The sequence below is a fragment of the Candoia aspera genome, chromosome 6 (assembly GCF_035149785.1).
Source record: "Candoia aspera isolate rCanAsp1 chromosome 6, rCanAsp1.hap2, whole genome shotgun sequence".
Taxonomy (NCBI): domain Eukaryota; kingdom Metazoa; phylum Chordata; class Lepidosauria; order Squamata; family Boidae; genus Candoia; species Candoia aspera.
This window is the reverse complement of record NC_086158.1, coordinates 75,446,418-75,466,319: the sequence shown is the minus strand read 5'-3', so window position 1 is coordinate 75,466,319 and position 19,902 is coordinate 75,446,418. Positions and strand designations below refer to the sequence as shown.

The window sequence follows — 19,902 nt, the reverse complement described above, 5'->3', positions numbered from 1 at the left end:
ATCAATGGGGACCAACTACTGTTACCAATCTAAAAAATCTTCTTGAAGAGTTTCAAATTTTGAGGTTTTATTTCTTTGAAACACTTGTTATTCTATACAGACCTAGAATGTGGCTATTTCTGGTAATGGCATGCTTAATCCAGCAGACTGAAAGATCTGTAAGCGGAAGACATTTGAATCCTCAAGAATTCATGACAATTGTGAGTTGCTTATTTGAATGCCTTTGAAAACAACATTGGATTCATGTGATAAAATCATGCTTATAATTTCACTTTTTAAACCTGAATTTTAAGAACAAAAGCTTATATCATGCCTGCCATGTGGTTTTAAACAAACTTCTAAAGATTTAAATAAGCTGTAACTGACACCCAAATAGGAAATACTATTTTACAGACATGATATTTATGGAATGCAAATAGGAAGTGGAAGGTGAAGTTGGCATAGTTCTTGGGCCATTGGGAGTGCCTGTGGTGTGTAAAAAAATGAAGCCCTACCCCTTCTTACATACCACATGACACTTTTAAAAAGAGATGGAGCTTTGATCATATGGTTGCAGCCACCATCTTGATGTTTCCTCTCCTGCAGACACTCATATTGAGTTGAATCTGGAGTAAGTCAAAATAGGACTATAAATGGGACTAAACTATTTTGATATTCCTATTTTTGACTTACAGTAGGATACTTCCACACTGCCACCTTTTACCTCAGCAGCTATTTAAAACCAGCCCATAACTGTCTATAACTCTGCTAATCTTGACCCACTGAAAGTCCTACATGAAAAGTTTAGTGCTCCTTCCAGCTGACCGTGGTAAGAAAATCAGGTGGACTCTGCACCAGACCCCTCCCATCCATGTTGTAACTTCATTTTTGTAGTGCTTGTTGCTAGGGGATGCAATCAAGGTGCTCTTCTTTTGACATTTTGACATTCAAAAGGAAGCAGGAGAAAAGTGTGGAGTCCCAGCAACTTAATCTCTGGGGTTGGGGGGAACCAAGGAAATGAGAGGCAGGACAAGGCCAGAATTCCTGCCACTGCAATCAACCATTTTCACATCCATTCTAGAAGTTAATTGGCTTTGCTGCCGAACAAGGACAATAACTTGAGCATAGAGCCAATTCAATAGAGGTACAAATAGTGTGTGTGGAAGGGCCTTAACCGAGGATCCATTCCAGCCTAAAATGTTCTTCTTGGTGAATTATTCCTATGTAGGGTCTATCCAAATTTGGCAGATTGCCTTAAATTATCAGAGAAGGTTTTATGCTGTGGCATGGAGGAAAGCAGATGTGATCAACCTGATGTGAAAACCAGATGTGAAGATTCTAATGTATAGAGCAAGATTGGTTTTGATATTGTCAGTATTTATCATTTCTACCCTTTCTGTCTTGGTAGCTTTTCTGGAACTGTTCTCTCGTTAAAGCTGCAAGTGAAGCCACAAAAACGTTGGCTTTGTGTTGGCACTGATAGCGCTAAAAAAGGAACTAGAAATCTTTTGGATTCTCAATCCATTGAACAGATAGTGAATTTATAAATGATGTGAGCCAAAGGTATAATATTCTGTAATATTTTATTTGCAGCCTCAAGTCATCCAGTACTGGGGATATCCCAGTGAAGAGTATGAAGTCCTGACTGATGATGGCTATTATCTTAAGTTAAACAGAATTCCTTCTAGAAGACATTTTCCTTTTCTGACAGGTATATCCATAAGGTAGCAATTCAAAGGGTGTGTGTATAAATGTGAAGTAATAACGTAATAGAAGTGGCTAAAAAGTTTTGTGGCAAGCAATACTCATTTTTTTTACAATTCTAGAGAAGTATTGCATGGGCTTCTCTAGAAATATGGGACAGTGCAAATAGATTGTTGGAAAATGTAGGTAATTTTCACTTTAATCTGCACCTAGCACACTCCCAGTTAATCCTTATATCTGGATCAGAGCCAGCATACATGCCACTCAGTACAGCTAGCAAAAATATATAGAGCTTGAATGTTTATTTATTAAACAACAGCAAACACTGAAACAGCTAACTGGCAAGAACAAAATAAAATCCCAGCAAAAACAAAGAGAAAGACATGAACAGTGGCAAGAATGAACATTATCTACATATCTTAATATCAAAAGGCACAGAACTTTCTAAAGCCGCTGAAAACAATACTGTGAGTAATTAGCATGGATATTCCCAAACAGGGTGATCTTTGGTTATTCAAACCTTAACCCTTTCATGTACAAGTGGCAGCAGAGTAAAGATTGAAAGTAGGGCATTAGGTCCTTCTTTTCTATTTCTACTCCTCCTCTATTCTTAACATTAAAGAAACAACTCAATGGATGGGGATGATATATCCAACACAGCTAATATGCAATGAATAACACTCTTGATTTCTTTTCCAGGGCCTAAGCCAGTTGTATTATTGGTACATGGTATGCTATTTGAAGGGAGATGTTGGATTGCAAATCTTCCCAGCAATAGCCTGGGATTTTTTCTATCAGATGCTGGTTATGATGTCTGGATAATAAATAACAGAGGGACCACTTGGTCTAGAAGGCACCAGAAATTTTCAATTGACCAGCAAGAATTCTGGGAATTCAGGTAAATTCAAGAGAGAATATAGGGATGATAGATAGTAAAAGTTAAGGATATACATACCTTCACACCTGTGTGAACAAATTTGACTGAATTATGGAATTATGAACAATATATACTGAAAGCATGGTCTGAATGTGAGATTTTGTGGCATTGCTAATACCGAAGTTTTCAGTATTAGAACTTAATTTTGTTTTTAAAAATATATAAATTCCATACAGTACTGGATTTTCTTAGCATAAAATGTAGATTTTAAGTGCAACTTGTCAAGGGTTAAAGGATGTGTGTAAATCATATGTTCAAGAGGGGGCATTATATCATCATCATCATCATCATTATCATCTTACAACACTTCTTGTAGGAAAGCATCTTAAAGTGATGTAGGAAATGTGCAATGCATAATAAATACAATACATTAAAAATAATATAGAAATGTAAATGTTTAAAAAGAATAGGGAAAAGAAAAAGAAAAACAGAAATTCAAAAACACTCATCCAACATTCATAAACCCTGGGCAGTGTTTCTCAACCTTGGCTACTTTAAGATGTGTGGACTTAATTCCCAGAATTCCCCAGTCAGCCATGGGCAAGTTGAAGTCCACACATCTTAAAGTAGCCAAGGTTGAGAAACACTGACCCTGGATGAAGAAGTGAAGTTTTCAATAGGTGCCTAAAAGAACCTCATGAACTTCAGAGGAGGGAGCACTCCAAAGTGTAGGTGCTATCACAGAGAATGTTTCCTGCAACTATGTACAAGGATGGCATTCTGCAGTTCTGGGCACACCCAGCAAGATTATGCCTACCCACCTTGACAATCAAACAGGTGAAGGCAATATCTAGATGGTATGTTTATGGCCTTATATCTCATAATTGTAATCTGGTTTAATAGTTAATTGGTAGCCAGTTGAAATGCTTCAATGAAGATGTATCATGATATGGCCAGGCCTCCCACTTAAGAACCTGTTTGCCACATTTCCTCCTCCACCCCAGCAAGAGAAAATGACCCCCAAGACCCAATTTCAGCAATGGGTGGTTTTGCCATGATGGGGGGTGGGTGGAGGGCTCCCTCAATAGGCAGGCCACCTTTCTTCCCCCAGTCTGAAATAAAAACTAAATTGAACATTTGCTCCACTTAGACAGTTTGGGACGGGGTCATGGTAGCCATGAAATCTCAGGCTGGTCCTAGTTCAGCAACAATATCCCAAGTTAAAGCCCTCAAGGCTAATGTAGTTCTGAATTGTGGGGTTATATTGGGATGGCATTAAGGGCCAGAGGAACTCTATTTCCCCCCGGACCCCGCTGGCTGGACTGATGCTGCACTGAGAAACCAAGTAGCAGAACTAGATCAAGGTCAATCTAGCTCATCCTTCACCCAGGTTTATGTAATACCTTTTAGGGCAACTTCCTTTTTCACAATCAAGTTATCAATGAGATAGTAATGAGAGTTACTGTGAACTGACCTGGTAGAGCTGGAAGGATGGATCAGAAATCGTACCAGTCAGAACTTGGCTAGAGGGTTGATGACCTACAGCTTTAGACATTTTCTCCCACTCACTTGCTTCCCCCTTTTTCCATGAGTTAGAATTAAGACCATTCCAAAGTCAGTAAAAGAGAGAAACAGGGAGACATTTTGTCAATCAGTTTATTACTTGTCCATGACCATTTAAAAATTTTTTCATGGATATTCCCAAATAAAAGGAGCAGTAAAGTATTCGAAGATCCTTCTCTGCAATAAGTTACTCTAAAAATATAAGAAAATAAAGTTGAATTTATGGCAAATGAGGTGATAATAAGCATCTTGGCACTCTGGATTTACAATAGAGGACACAAAAGAAGGGAAAGAATGGAGGTAATGTTTAAAAGGCAGTTCTTTTAAGAGTCATCCCTCATCAAACTGCAGGTACTTATTGCCATGTCTCCCAAATTAGGCATAACCATGTAAGCAGTTTTTATATGATGCATCACCACAACACTGTCTTGCCCAGCCCACGCAGGACTCAGCTAAAATTTGTCTTTAGCTTTTCCAGTTTTAATGCATTGGTTTCCTTCTCCTGCCACAATCTTTTGCCATGGACACAGTCTAACACACTTCATCAGCGATGTGGTTGATCTGCCAAGCTCCAACTGACCAATTTAAGCAGCTGCGGGGATGACCTGGTAGCTGGGCTCCATGCTCCATGGCCCTTCTGCCTGGGGTGTAGGATTGATCAAGTGCCTGGCTTCTGCTGACATCTGACAATTTCTTTTCTTTTTATAAGAACTTTATTCAATTTCAATATATATAGTTGCAATACAATATAACAAATATAGAGAAACAAGAAAAGTTAGCTAACGAACTAAGAAGAGACTATAAAAGTGAAGCAACGAAAGATGATTTCCGGTTTCTCCAATAGAGATATAAATACAATTTGAGACATAACCATTTCCAGAGTGCCTTACACTAGCTCCACCCAAGCCTTTTGCCTCTCTCTGGCTTTTGGGAGAAGTTGCAGTTCCATCCTCATATCTAGAGAAAATAGGTTAGGTGAGCAGAATCACAACTGATTTTTGTTTGTGTGCATATATATGTTTGTTAACAGTTTTCATGAAATGGCCATATATGATCTCCCAGCAACTATTGCATTCATTCTGCAGAAAACAAAGCAAAACAGATTATATTACTTTGGCCATGCCCAGGGAGGAACAATAGGTAAGTTAAGAAAGGACATATGTATTCTTGCCACAATTTGATAAGAATGTAAAAATACAGCATTTTCTTTTTTCAAGCAAGCTTGCAGATTAGGCAAGAAGGCAATGCTGTTTTGGTTTTCTTGTTTTGTTTTTGCCCCTATCATCCTATGCCCAGACTTCTATTGATCTTGTTGTGGAGGCTTCAGAAACTAGGTTGTTAAAAGCTATGAGGATATTTATTTAATACTTTTAAAGTGTTGTTTCACCCTGCATGGAGTTGAGAGGTGTAGATTGCAATCGCTCTGCCCCAATTAGGTAACTTGTGTTTGCCTCAACTCAGCAAAGTACCTTGTGCAAGTGAATTACTCTGCTTCTGCAAACCAGAGCCCGGCTAATTGGATTTGCTGCTTTCGTTTGACAGAAATGCCTCTTCTGCATGTACTGCTCATGTGCAGAAGCCACTTCTGATGACCGAAGGGAAACATTGCAGCCTCTATCAGTTGGAAGTGGGGTGCTGCAGCCCTTCACAGAGGGACTTCAGGGATGCTCCTCTGAAGACCTCAGAGCCATAATGTGGAGTTCAGTGAGGGAATGTCCACCCTACCACCAGTTTTTCTCTAAGGCCCTTTCTTCATTTGCTAGTCTTTAGCAAGTTAAAGAATGGTGTCCCTATTAATTCAGCTGAAGTTTCTTCTAAGTCCTGCATTTGTCTACTAGCTTTTCATTATGCTTGCTTAGTTCTTACAGTGAAGCTATCAGTGAATGATGTGACATGGGGTTTTTAATTTTGGGCCAGCTTGTTGTAGAGCCTGATGTGATGAAGGTTGAGAAGGAGTGACTTGCCCAAGGTCACTAGCTGATACCTGTGCCTAAGGGAGGTCTAGTCTCCCTACTCCTAGTCCAGCACCTTAACTACTACATCACACTGGCTCTCAAATTCAGTTGATTATCTAGTTAATAATTTGTGCTGAGGGAAGAAAATACTTCATTCTAAAGCTAACCCACCAAAAGGAATGTTAACATTTCCCTGAGTAACATGTTAACATTTCCCTGATCTGGTCTTGTTTGACTAATAATATGAAAGTAAAAGATTTTATTTTTTAAATTTATTGGCAGAGCAATCATATTCTTCTCTTATAAATGCTCAGATTAATGTAGTCTGCTTTCAACTGGATTGAAAACTCAAACCAATAGGTGATATCTTACTTATCACGGAGAAAGACCAATTCAGTCTTTATTTGTTACAGGTGTTTGAAAATGCATACTGTTCTAACTGTTCACTCACCCTGCCCTTGCCTTTACATGTGGGGAGGGGGGAATAAGAACACTGAGATGGAAAGAAGGAAGAATTTCTTTAGATGTTCAGAAGGAGTTTGGACCTTTCCCAACTAACAGCTTTGATGAAAAGGCATGAGTTTTGTGAGCTGAAGCTCACTTCATCAGATGCGTAGAGTGGCTAGACTGTTGCAGAATTTAAGTTGGGGTGAAATTTGGGGGGGAACGGAGAGGAAGACAGGTTGGTTATGCAGATGTGAAACAGATTACAAGCGCCTTATCAATTAACATTTGTAATGTATTAAAAACCCATTTTGTTTGTTGAGATGTTCTGAGATTGCCTGAAACCTTTTGATGTACAGGAGGTAAATTCAGCAATCTCTTGCTCAGTGGTGCTGTTAAAGTCTTGTTTTTTTCAAAACGGTTGTTTATTTTTATTATTTATTTATTTTCTATCCTGCCTTTATTATTTTTATAAATAACGCAAGGCAGTGAGCATACCTAACGCTCCTTCCTCCTCCTATTTTCCCCACAACAACAACCCTTTGAGTTGAGTTGGGCTGAGTGAGAGGGACTGGCCCAAGGTCACCCAGCCGGCTTTCATGCCTAAGGCAGACTAGAACTCACAGACTCCTGGTTTCTAGCCTGGCGCCTTAACCACTAGACCAAACTGGCTTTCATTCAGAGGTCTTCAATAAAGTGTCCTGGCAGGTTAAAATGCTCTGATATTACTTCGGTTTTGTTTTGAGTCCTGATGTCAAATTTGTATTCTTAACTCTTTTTTGAAAAATTTGGCCTGTTTGTCCTACATAGAATCCAGAGGGGCATTACTGGCAGATGAAGGCATATATCATATTAGAGGAACAGCATGTGACGGCACCTCTAATGTTTACTTGATGCTGCTTTTACTTGAAGCTGCTGTTGGCATAGATGTACAGGCAAGATAGATTTCTGGGTTTGTCACACAGTCTAGTTCCCATATTAGCATCATTGCCATGTTGTTTCTTGTTGCTTGTAAGAATCTTCTTTGGGCTGGATGATTGTCTGTATGTAAGTATGGGCCTGCCATCCAGTGCCTGAGAAAGTGCAGTTTAGTTTCATTGCGTAGTAAGGGTTGTAGCTTATTAATAATGTGTTTGAGCTGTGAGCTTTTGAAATAAAATGCCCCGTGTGTATTTGTAACAGCAAAAGGTTCCATTCCTACAGTCAGCAATATTTCCTGGAATGGTCAAGTGGTCATGTAGTGCTACCTGGTCACATATTCATTCCAAGTAGTTTTAAGGGAAAGGAAGGCTCTGTATGAGTATCCAGCCTTAACACATGATGCTTCTTTGAATAAAACAGATCCCCCAGCCAGTCATGTATTTTATGTGGGTTGTGCAACTTCTCCTGCCCTTAGCCTGTGAATTTTTAAGTGAATTTTAGACAATCTTGCTTCCTTCACAGGAAGCAGAGAGTATCTCAAAAATACAGGGTAGGATTCAGCCCAGCATTAAAACTAAACAGAAATAAAAGTTGTAGTGGTCCAGACAGCAGTGTAGACATTGGTCATCATGCAGTTTTAAAGCTGAATTCTTCCCCTCTTTTTACAGGATTTATTGCCTTTTCACTCTTCCCCCAGCTTGCTCAAAAAGTGAGGCTTTTTCTGTGTTTTACTCCTGCTTACACATTGATGGGTATTTCAGGGTTTCCCAGCATGCTGGGAAAAGTCCCTGATGGTCTCAGAAAAGTGAGTATATCTCATGTTTTTGTTAGTGTATTAAACTCATTTTTTCATACAGAAGTTTAGAAAGAAAGAGCCAGCCCACTTATGATCAGTTTTTTGCAAAAAATGTATTAAGAGGATGCTTGTGCATTCAGCGAGATTTATTTACCAGTAATTATAACTTAGCCTGTTTTTTAGTAGAAAGACAGATTAATTTTAACTAATGTTCAAATAGCCTGTAAAGGGTCTCTCACCACCCAAGTATTTCTACGAGGTTAAATTTGTTAGACTTCTGGTTTTGGTTGATAGTGCCTGGATATTTTGGAACAGTGTTTCTCAAGCTTGGCAACTTTAAGATATGTGGGCTTCAATGCTGGCTGGGGAATTCTGGGAGTCCACACATCTTAAAGTTGCCATGGTTGAGAAACACTGCTTTCAAACAGGAATACATTTTTTCAGAAGCAGCAGAGTTGCGTGTATTTCAGTTAATACTTTTGCAGAAGAAAGTTTGCTTGAAAATTCACATGGATATTGCTACATCTTTTTCCTAATATAAATACTTTGGACTCATTTTGAGCAGCACACCCTTTGCTTGCAATTCTCCCCTAACAGGGGAGAATTGTAAAGCCCTTTTGGAAGTGGCATGAAATGGGGAAACTATTTTGTTTCAAATCTGGAAGAACCCGTTGCATTCCAAGGGTTTTGAGTCAGTTCTGAACTGGTTGGAGTCAGCCTTGATTCTGTAGAACTCCATATGATTTGGTTGGTCAGGGTTTCAGACAAAACAAAATCCAGATGGGCTAAGAAAGGTAAGATTAATATGTGTCACCTACTCCTTCCCCTTAGCATATTCCATAGGTGCATCCTACCTCAGACTTCTTCATGCCTTCCCTCTCTGCTGCTGCTACTGGTACCATGCTAATATCCCAATGCATCATATCCCATCAGCCTGTCTACCGCCACCCAATATTCCCAGCTCCTTCCCCTCAGCCTCCATTGCTGACAGTATCCTAACATGACATATCCCACTGGATTGTCTGTCCCCTGGTTTTCTTAGCCCCTCCCTTCCTTGTCTTCAGCCCCTAACAATATTCTAGTGAGCCACATCCCATGAGCTTATCTGCCTCCAGCCCCTTCAGTCCTTCCTTGCCTCTCTTCTGTTGCTGATCTCCTTTTTCCTCACTCCCACTCCAAACTACCTCTATCCAGAACAAAACAGCCCCATTTTGACCCCAAACCAGCTATTCTATGCATGGAATGTTTCCTATCTGGAAAGTTTTGCACATCACTAGTCCCTTTCTTTAATATACCCATTTATCTCTGTATTTATTAAATAGGAACTATATCATACATTTCTGAAAAATGTGGGTTTGTGTAGATACAGTTTATATTCCTGTAAATACTGGAGGGCATACTGTTGGCAGCCTTTGAAGGAGGCTGTGCTGCACCACCCATTTAGGAAAGATTGCTGAGGTTATGATGGAGAATCCATACAGAGCACCCTAGAGGAAGTGGATTATCTGGACCCCCTTCAGTCAGGGTTCAAGGCTGGACATGGGTTGGAGTTGGCATTGGTAACACTAATGGATAACCTTTGTCGGGCTCTGGATCTAGGAAGTACATCCATCCTAATCCTTTTAGATCTCTGTGGTATCTGGGGTGGGGGTGGGGGGAGTGGTTGGAGGCTGAAGACACTTTTAGACTTAACATTTGTGTTTAATGTATATATGTGAATGTGCATAGATTTATACACAGTGAAGGAACTTGGACTCAGCAAATGCACAATCAGCAGTTGGGCAAGCAGATATTGGCAAAGGAGGAAGACTTAATGTTTGTGCATTTTTATTTTACAGCTAATATGGGGCAAGAAGGAATATTATCTTTTAAATAACAAATTAAAAGCCTTCATGGCCTATGGATGCAGCCATGCCATGTTAGATAGACTTTGCCTTCGAAGTATTTCCCTTTTGGGAGGACGTAATATAAAAAACCTAAACGTAGTAAGTAAACTCTATTTTTATTTATATTTTCTATAGAGGAGATGGGAGAGGAAGAGGGAGAAAAAAAGAAAGAAAACAGCTTAAGCCATCCAAATAACAAAAGTATATATCTCACATCTGTTTTTCTTTTGTTGCTATAGGACACATTTTTACCTATAAGTGTATAATACATTTTGAACAGCCTCCCTCCTTTAATGACTGGACTATAGAATTCTGAAATAGTTGTTTTCTCAGAATGTTATCTGAACAAACACTGAGTGAAAACTGACTTTTAGAAACCTGTTCTGAATTTGTGTCTGTAGCACCAAAACTGTCTAAATAGAACACAACTCAGTATGAAATGATATTGTTGATTCATATTTGAGGATGAAGAAGTCAAGAAGATTCTGATAGGAGGACAGGAAGGCTTGCTCCAGCAACAATAATAATAGATAGTGCTTTAGATTCAGTGTTCGAAATTCCCACTTTTTTTACCAAGAGTTTTCACTGAATATTATCTAGAGAAAAAGTAAATTAAGAATAGGTACAGAAAAATTAAATATAGTAATACACTGGCAAAATCTGTGCAGCTTGAATCTAGTATCTGGACAGTTGTATTGTTGTTGTTGTTATTATTTAGATTTACTTCTTGCCTTTTCTCCAGGACTTTAAAGTAGATGTATAGCACTACACTTTTTTCACTTTTTTCTTCTTAAAAAAATTGTGCCTAAAATTGCCCTTCTATAAACCCTGAATGTATTCATCAGCTCTACTACAGAAGATCAGACCACCTTCATTCAAATGTATTACATACATTATTTTTTTAATCCATTCAATCATGTCCATTTCTCAGAGACTGCTTGGACTAGTCCCTGCAGTTTTCTTGGCAAGGTTTTTCAGAACTGGTTTGCCATTGCCTGCTTCCTAGGGCTGAGAGAAAGTGACTGGCCTAAGGTCGTGCAGTTGGCTTTGCGTCGAAGGCTTTGCCAACCGCAATCTCATGGTCTCCTGGTTTCCAGCCTGGTGCCTTAACCACTACACCAAACCAGTCTCACATTACATACATACCACTTCTTTTTCCTAGTTTTGCAATCCTGCAACATATCTATTTTTCTTCCTTTCATTTCATTTGTTAATTCAGGTTCTTTACCACATACTCCTCTTACATTCCAAGTCTTAATCTTTTACTTGTGATGGCTGTCACCAGATGAGCCAATAATGATCTCTTCTGCCTGTCATGGCATTGATCAATTGAGCTTTCACATAAAGCTTTTTAATAAGATGAAGAGTAGGGTAGGTGTCTGATCTCCTTAGTAGGACTGTAAAGGAACAATGATCTCTGAGCTCAGATTAATAAAATGATTAGGGAAAAGGCTGAAGTAAGAACACAAACATTGCAGCAAGTAACTCTTTCAAGTGTGGAACCTATTCAAAACTGTTATATTGTGGTTTTCTTCCTCCTGCACCTTCGGTAACAGGGAAGGTGCCAGTCTCTTTTGTGAAGGTGGACCAATCTGTCCTTGGGCTGTGCTTATATAATGGTACCCTTATTATCAGTATGAGAATCCTCTCTTACAAAGGATTAGCAGCTTTATTCATACCCATATCACATATAGCATTCCTTCCTAAATGTAATGATAAGATATTATTAAGTCAGTTTGGGCACATTTTGGCCAGTAGGTCATTAGGGCAACTGAAGCCTAGTTTTATTCTAAGCATGGTCATGCTATCTTTACAAACTAAGATTACTAGCAGTTACTGTCGCCCACATACCACCAACTAGGAGGTATGTGCAATTTGCTGATAGATATTAAAATGTAAATTTCTCTTGTTTTCCAGAGTCGAGCAGATGTTTATGTTGGCATCTTTCCAGATTTTACATCTGTTAAAACACTATCTCACTGGGGACAGGTAGAATGTAATTTACTTTTTCACTGCAAGACAGAATCAATATTGTATTTGACCAAATGCTTCGTTCGGTACACAAGACGTGATTTGTATATCTGCTTTTTAAATATTTTCCCTCCCTCCTGCATTTTTAAGAACTAATCACCAGGTTCCAATTCTTTATTCATTTACATATGAGTGGGTGCCATTTAAATGAATGTGTACTTACCGCTCACATGGAATATACAGGATGATTCTGCAGATGTTTCTACAATGCTGAATTGCATCAGTAACTGAACAGGAACTATCAGAAATTTTATAAGTAGATTCTGATTCCTGATTTAACCCATTTGCATAAGTGAGGCGGTGCTGAGTATATCAACCCTTTCCCAGTATTGTTACCTGTTCTTGTTAAATGAAGACATTTGCGTACGTATTAATTGAGCACTTTGCACAATCTAGAATCCTGATCGGGCACAAGGTGAAGTTTAGGTTCATGGCCAAATATCTTTGGCTTTTCAACACAGTGGAAGAAATGAGTCATTAGAAAATATGAACAAAAAGTCAATGATCATTGTTCCAGAACATCCAAATTTTCAACTGGGTGTAACTGACTCCATTGGTATTTTCCTACAAGGAAATTAATCCTGAGTTTAAGATGACCTCTTAAAAGAAAGAGAAGAGAGAACAAATATATATAAGCAGACACTTTTGTTTGTTTATTTATTTATCGAATTTGTCACTGCCCATCTCCTCCCACCAGAGGGACTGGACATAAAAATCACATGCAATACCAAGCTTCCTGATTCCCACCAGCCCCATTTCAGAAGTCTCTGAAATATATACTGTGTGTATATGAGTCTGTAGACAAACTGGCCCAATGCTTCACTCCAAAAAGGGCAGGGCTAGAGCATTCATACTTAACTGAATTAATAACTATTTATTAACCTTCATTACCTGTGGATTAAGGTTCCTCTTTAATAATTGATCCCAAGTACATGTACACATATGTTTTTTTCCTATCCTACACAAACATTCATGCACGTACAGACAAATACCCACATATATTTCCTTCCCGTAAAGCCAACAAGAATAGAAGAAAAAAGACAGAATGCTGATCAGGTCATCAGGACTACAGGTAGTCCTCACTTAGCAACCACAATTGGGACCAGAATTTCAGTTGCTAAGCAAAGCAGTCATTAAGCAAATCTGACCTGATTTTACCATCTTTTTTGCAGTGGTCATTAAGCGAATCGCCACAGGCATTAAGTGAACCACATGGTTGTTAAGTGAATCACACAATTCCCCATTGATTTTTCTTGCCAGAAGCCAGCCTGGAAGGTCGCAAATGGAGATCACGTGACCACGGGACACTGCAATGGTCATAAATGCGAACCTGTTGCCAAGTGCCCAAATCAGTTGTGTGAGGACCGGTTTTAAGTCAGTGTTTCAAATACCATTGTAAGCCCAAACCGTCACTAAACAAATGGTTCTTAAGCGAGGACTACCTGTAAAGGATAGCTGCACTGGGCAAGGAGAGCAAGAGAACGGGGAAGAAAACTGGAGCAGGATGAGCTGGGAGAAAAACGTAATTGGAGAAAGAAGGAAAAGAAAAAGAGAAGTCCTTTCAGGTGCCACAAAAAGAGATAATGTTCACAAAAAGCTGGGACAATGAGCCCCACCCTTCCCAAACTTCACTGACAGCTACTCATCTTTGGGAGGCAGAGCTGTTGCCAGGTGACATTTAAGCCCTTTTGTATTGCCCAAATGAAGCTAGAGTGTTTGATGGCATGTTGAAGGTTAGTGTCTACAACAGTGTTTCTCAATCTCAGCAACTTTAAGATCTGTGAACTTCAACTCCCAGGATTCCCCAGCCAGCATGGCTGGCTGGGGAATCCTGGGAGTTGAAGTTCACAGATCTTAAAGTTGCTGAGATTGAGAAACACTGGTCTACAACAAGGTAAGAGACCCAGAGAGTTGCCGCCATCCCTTCTGCCTCACCAGACATCAATGGACACCATAACTCCTGTACAGTGAGACAGAAGTGGCTTCTCCTTTTCATTTCATTGGGGGTTTCTCCCATTTTCTTGCATATTCTGCCCTCCAATAGCCTCCGCCTTTTAAAAGAGCACTCTCCTCTATTTTCTGAATATAAGGTTCCCCTCACCACTTCAAAGGTATTTATTCTGAGAAAAATGTGTTTTCCCTTGAAGTAAACAACTGCATACCTATCGCCTTGTTTACCCCAAAACATTCAGTTCCGTAAGCAAGGGATTACCATCTAGCCAATCAGAAACCACTTGGCCCTGCTATGAAACACCAAGATGGGTTGGTAGAAAGAGGATCCAGAATATCCTGTCTTGGAACAATAGGCATGCAGGGGCAGGATTCCTAGAGGATCCCCTTTCCTCTCTTCTCTTTCTCCACCACTCTGTGAAGAGGGAATAGGGAATGGCCTCAAAGGACAGGAGGAAGAGCCGCTGCTAAGGCAATGACCAGACAAGTATGGCTTGAGTCCATTCCAAGAAACTAATTTGAGAAAACATCTCAGACAGGTCTGAAAGTGCTTCTCCCCTCCCTAGTTCACACGAAGATAAAGGGGAGCGGGGAAGCACTTGCAAGGTTCTATAACTATAGCTCTTACAATAAAAATAGTCCTGACCTATATGACGTTGGTTTTTTAGTCTGGTTTACTTTATAGAGCTGACACTCTGGAGGAAGGAGTAGGAGAATATTCCTGAATAGTGAGTCATGTTGGAGCAGATTTTCAAGCTTAGAAAGTAATGCTTGTGAATTTGAACTGAAACCCATGTATCAAGATGCCCCTCTTCTTAAACTATGTATTTCATATACAATAAGGATAACAAATCCATTTATGGTTTTTGAACTGAGATCAGTGTTTCCTGTATTTGGATGAATTTTTTATGAATGTTGTCATAAGCAAAAATGGTAGTAATTTTAATTTCTAAGTTTTTACTTTTCCTAAGCCACTGCCAGTCCTTCAAGATAGACCAGATTAGGAAACCAGAGTCATGCAGGCCAATATTACTTTTATTATAAAGATGTAGTAACAGATTCTTGCAAGTCTGAATGTGCTTCCCTCTCCTGCCCTCCGTCCCTTTATCTTTGTGAGAAAGAGGGAGGGTCTTGAGACGTTTTCTCAGGCTACAGTTTTGCCCCGGACTCAGGTTTCTTTTACCTGACCATTGTTTGGGTAGCAGTTCTTCCTCCTGTCCCTCAAGGTCATTCCTTCTTCCCATTAGAGGCACACAAATGTAGGTCTTCATAGCACCTTCTCCCATGCACTTTAAATGTTCCTGTTAAGTGCCCTCATGACATTGGGATGTTTTTTTTTCTTTTTTTTTATAAGTGGCTTTTGCACACACACACACAGTAATACATGCACATACACACCATACATACATAGCTTTTGTACTTTCATATGTTCATATATATTTTCTGTGCCGTTTACTAACCTATTTTATTATTTTTATTATTTTATTGCTTTTACTCTTCTAAAGAAACTTCAGAAGCTATGTGTATGGTCTACATGTCACATTTTTAGTGACCAAATGTTCCTTAGTAACAAGGACTTACCGTATGTCTGAACTTCACTGTACTGATCTCAACAAAACATTTGAAGTCAGAATCAGGATGTTTAAATGCATATTGGCTATTATATCATATTACTTCTACTGCCTGAATATATACTCTGTATGTGCATATGTATGTGTGTATGTATACATGTGTGTGTGTGTGTGTGTGTGTGTGTACATATACATATATATATTTACAATCAGTGTTTTGACTATTCTGGTCTAAGTCCAAAATAAAGTTGGGTTTGATACATATAAATCAAACATTAAAAAAAAAACTAAACCAGCTTTCAAACTGGGTAATTATTTCATTTCTTTTAGGTTATTTATTCCAAGGAATTTAAATATTTTGATCATGGGAGTACAAACAAAGACATATATAACAGGGTAAGGATATGCAATAGAGATGGAGGCTTGATCTGATAGTCCCCAAAGAAAAATACAGAAATTATTGAAATCAGGATTTTTAAAAATATATCCTGTATCTTTTTTCCTGGATTTTACCTGTCTTTCTGAAAATAAACATAATCTCTATTTAATATTGCTTTTCCCCCCACTTTATCTCATCTACATGAATCATACTTTTTGTGATTATCAGCATTAACCACCGAGTCTTGATTGTGTGCTGTTTGTTTTCTAAGAGAGAATTACTCAGACTGATTACTTTTGCTTTGGGGCAGATATCTCTTATACAATGAGGAGAAAAAGCCCACCTCTCTATCTTAAGCCTGCTCATGCTTTGCTTGTATATGCACTGCTTTTTCTATCTCCACCCATAGCTGAAGTCCTTCAGAAGAAGTGCAGAGAGGGCAGCTAGACTGGACATTCTCCCTCCCTTGCCAGCCTTTTTATTATCCCAGAGAGAAACCTGCCTCCCAGCCTGGACATAAGCCAAGTATAGCCCCAAGGAGGTTGCTGGGCCTTACAGAAACTGAACGAACTGGACCCAGCACTTTGCCTTCTTAGACTCTAGAACAGTTTCTCAACCTTAGCAACTTTAAGGCATCTGGACTTCAACTCCCAGAATTCCTCAGCCAGCAAAGCTATTTGAATTCGCACTAATCACAACTCACCTGTGCACTTTGGTGCCATTTTAACCTCCCATTGAACTGAACATGCTACTTTTAAAATCTCTTGCTTTTCTTGCCCTGAACCAGCTTTCTGAACCCTTTGGCTTTCTCTCACTGAACTGAACAGGAAGCTAAATTCTCAGATTGCTACTATTTCCCATTGGATTGCTTTGTACATTAGCTTTACAGTAAATATTCCTTGTGCTATATTTTCTGTAAATGATCAACTGCTTATTATTTGATTGCCCTTAAGACCATTAGTCTCAAATACTAGTTAAATGGTTTTGACTGGATATTTTTTTTTAAATTAAATTTTATTTATTTATGCATTTATTTAGCCATTTATTTAGCCATTTATTTATTTATTTATTTATTTATTTATTTATTTATTTATTTATTTATTTATTTATTTATTTATTTATTTATTAAATTTATATCACTGCCCATCTGCCCCAAAGATCTTTCCATGCCACTCCACTCCAAAATAGCTTTGAGTGGAATACAATGGAAATAAAAGTTAAAAACATCAGAACAGTGACAGTTAACACACAGGGCATACTGATCACAATAAGTTTTATTAATATTCTTTTCAGAGAAAATGTTACTGTACCTAGGAATGTTCAAAGGTCATGCATCAAAGGAGTAAGGCAATGTTTTGAAGAAAACGTCAATTCAAACATTTAATGTAATTTTTATAATAAATTGTGTATGGGGCCTGATTTGGGGAATGCGGCCTGACTTTTGGTACACCCTGTACATTACAGTACAGTAGCACTAACCAGCAGTAACCACCAAATGCTACCTCCCAGAGACACATTTTCCCCTGCTTTTAGAAACGCAGTAGGGAAGAAGTGATTCTTTTATGTGAAGGCAAGAAGAGGCACCATCATTGAGGTGGCCCTACTCTGGGGGCCCATAGATGGAATTCCTTTGGAGGACCCTCAAGATGACCTCTTTTCCAGATCTTACAGGACCAGCAGCTTCACTTCAGAGCAGGCAGTCTTGAAGATAGCTGGGCTGTAGGACTTTAAAGGTTACCTTGAATTGCACCCAGAAGCTGACTGGCAGTTGACATGTAACATGGGCAGACCTCATGAGCAAATCTCAAGATGCCCAACCCTGCGTGCATTCCAGATAGCCTGCAAGGGTAGCCCTGTATAGAGCAGGTTGCAGTAATCGAATTGTGAGGTGACAAGGGCATGAGTGACAGCATGTAATGCCTCCTGGTCCAGAAAAGGCACACAAGACGTAATTGTGCAAAGGATCTCCTGATCGTGGCAGGAACTGTAAGTCTGGGAGAACCTCCAAACTGTGAGCCAGTTCTGTCTGAGGAAGTGTACCCTGTCCAGAGTGAGAGGTGACGCATCTCTGGAGTCATTATCCATTATCCATAATCCAATAATAATATTAATTATAGTTCTTTTGTTTTCAGAATTCTGGAACACATAAGCATGTTTAATAGACTACTGCATAGTGTAAAGGCCCTCACAGAACTGACCCTGCAGCAGGCTGCCGTTCGTAATACAGGGTTCTTGCTCAGAAGGCAGTTTTGCCTGCAAACTTTTGCTGCTGTAGATAGGGTGAAACTATCAGTTCCTAGGACCTGGTATTTCTGAAGTAGGAAATACCTAAAAATGCAATTGATCCATGAAACCCATTGCTCTTTTTTCTCTTTTCATCAACAGACAACACCTCCATTTTATAAAATCGAAGACGTTACAATGCCAGTAGCTGTGTGGAGTGGAGGAATGGACATTGCTGCAACCAAAAAAGATGTTGAATTACTGATTTCTCGAATCACTCATTTGGTTTTCTATAAGAATATTCCTGACTGGCAACATATGGATCCTATCTGGGGCCTAGATATTCCAGAACAGCTGTATAATGATATACTTAAGCTAATGAAGAAGTACAAGGTTTAATTTTAGAGCTGGAACCTATGGAAGAAGCAAGATCTTAAACCCTTCATTTACTTTTACCATGAGCTCTTCAAATCTAAATTATATTGGAAAATAAATATGTTAGAAATTAACTTAGTTAATAAGTTAATTTCTAGTTACTAATTAGCCAATTTTATAGCATACAGCTACTATAAATGTAACACTTCTCCACTTACCTCTTTTATCTCAATCTTTCCAGTGTTAACATGTTTTGCTTTTTTTCCTCTTTACGCTGGTTATGTTAGGCTGAGTAAAAACCTAAGATGGTTTAGGATGCTTTAACTATATGAGCTAAAAGAAATGTTATTAAAGAAAAAACAAAATACTGCATGGCAAAAAGCAAGTTTTTATTTTTCTTCAAATAGCCTTCATTAATTCTTTTTCAAGTGCCCTTATTATGGCTTATGTATCACCATGACTATATTCTGCCCCTTCTTATGTTATATTGTACAGGATGATGTTTTACTGTTTTCAAGAGTATTGTTTCTGGATTAAGCTTTGTTTATTATGAAATGCTTGGTAAGTTGTCAGGTTCAGTCTTGAGTCTTCTAGTCCTTGTCATTGATTAGATTTTAGTTGCTGGATGCAAATTCAGCCCAGATGCACCCACTTGACTGCCAGAGTTATACAGGCCATCTACATCAGGAACACCTTTCTCACAACACTGGAACTTTTACTAATATATAATATCACTATCCTCCCCCACTTCCAAATTAATGAGTTTTACTGGAGTATTACTCACAATGCTACCATCTAGCACTATGCATTGCTACTCAGAAACAAATCAGTGCATTCAAGATGGCTTGCTCCTAGATAAGGGACATTTTTCTTTCCTTCAGCTGAGAGCTTTGAGGATGGATAGTGCCTTTGTATTACCTTTTTACTTATTTTAGTTGTGATATGGAGAGCCTTTATAAATAATGGAGGATCTCCACAATATATAGTTAATCTTCTACCCTATAGAGAGTGAGGATACAACTGTATAGACCTGGAATTCTCATGTCTTCTCCCCACTCTTCATGTAGAGAGTTCATTCCTGGAAAGGCCCAGAAAAAGCAGGAGAGGACCTGCGTTGATGTTTGTGAATACAGGTGTCTAAATAGATGAGATAAGAAAAATAGGTGACCAGCCTTTCTGACTTTTGACTGCAGCACAGATGACCAGTAGGGATTCATGTATAACAGAAAATATATTTTGTTTTATGCT

At 38.9% G+C, this 19,902-nt stretch overlaps 1 protein-coding gene across 1 annotated transcript; it reads left to right on the top strand.

The window, feature by feature from the left end:
- Positions 1 to 107: 107 nt before the first annotated feature.
- Positions 108 to 18,859, top strand: LOC134500267 (lipase member M-like). The gene is made up of 9 exons (XM_063307467.1): positions 108 to 200; positions 1,573 to 1,690; positions 2,383 to 2,581; positions 5,154 to 5,263; positions 8,112 to 8,248; positions 10,078 to 10,224; positions 12,043 to 12,114; positions 16,008 to 16,073; positions 18,442 to 18,859. The coding sequence occupies exons 1-9, from the start codon at positions 108 to 110 to the stop codon at positions 18,676 to 18,678; spliced, it is 1,179 nt and encodes a 392-aa protein (XP_063163537.1). The 3' UTR covers positions 18,679 to 18,859.
- Positions 18,860 to 19,902: the final 1,043 nt, after the last annotated feature.

Coding starts and splice junctions, on each gene's coding strand:
- LOC134500267 (XM_063307467.1), top strand. CDS start 108: ATGTGGCTATTTCTGGTAATGGCATGCTTAATCCAGCAGACTGAAAGA. Junction 201..1,572: donor CTCAAGAATTCATGACAATT/GTGAGTTGCTTA, acceptor TTTTATTTGCAG/CCTCAAGTCATCCAGTACTG. Junction 1,691..2,382: donor ACATTTTCCTTTTCTGACAG/GTATATCCATAA, acceptor TTTCTTTTCCAG/GGCCTAAGCCAGTTGTATTA.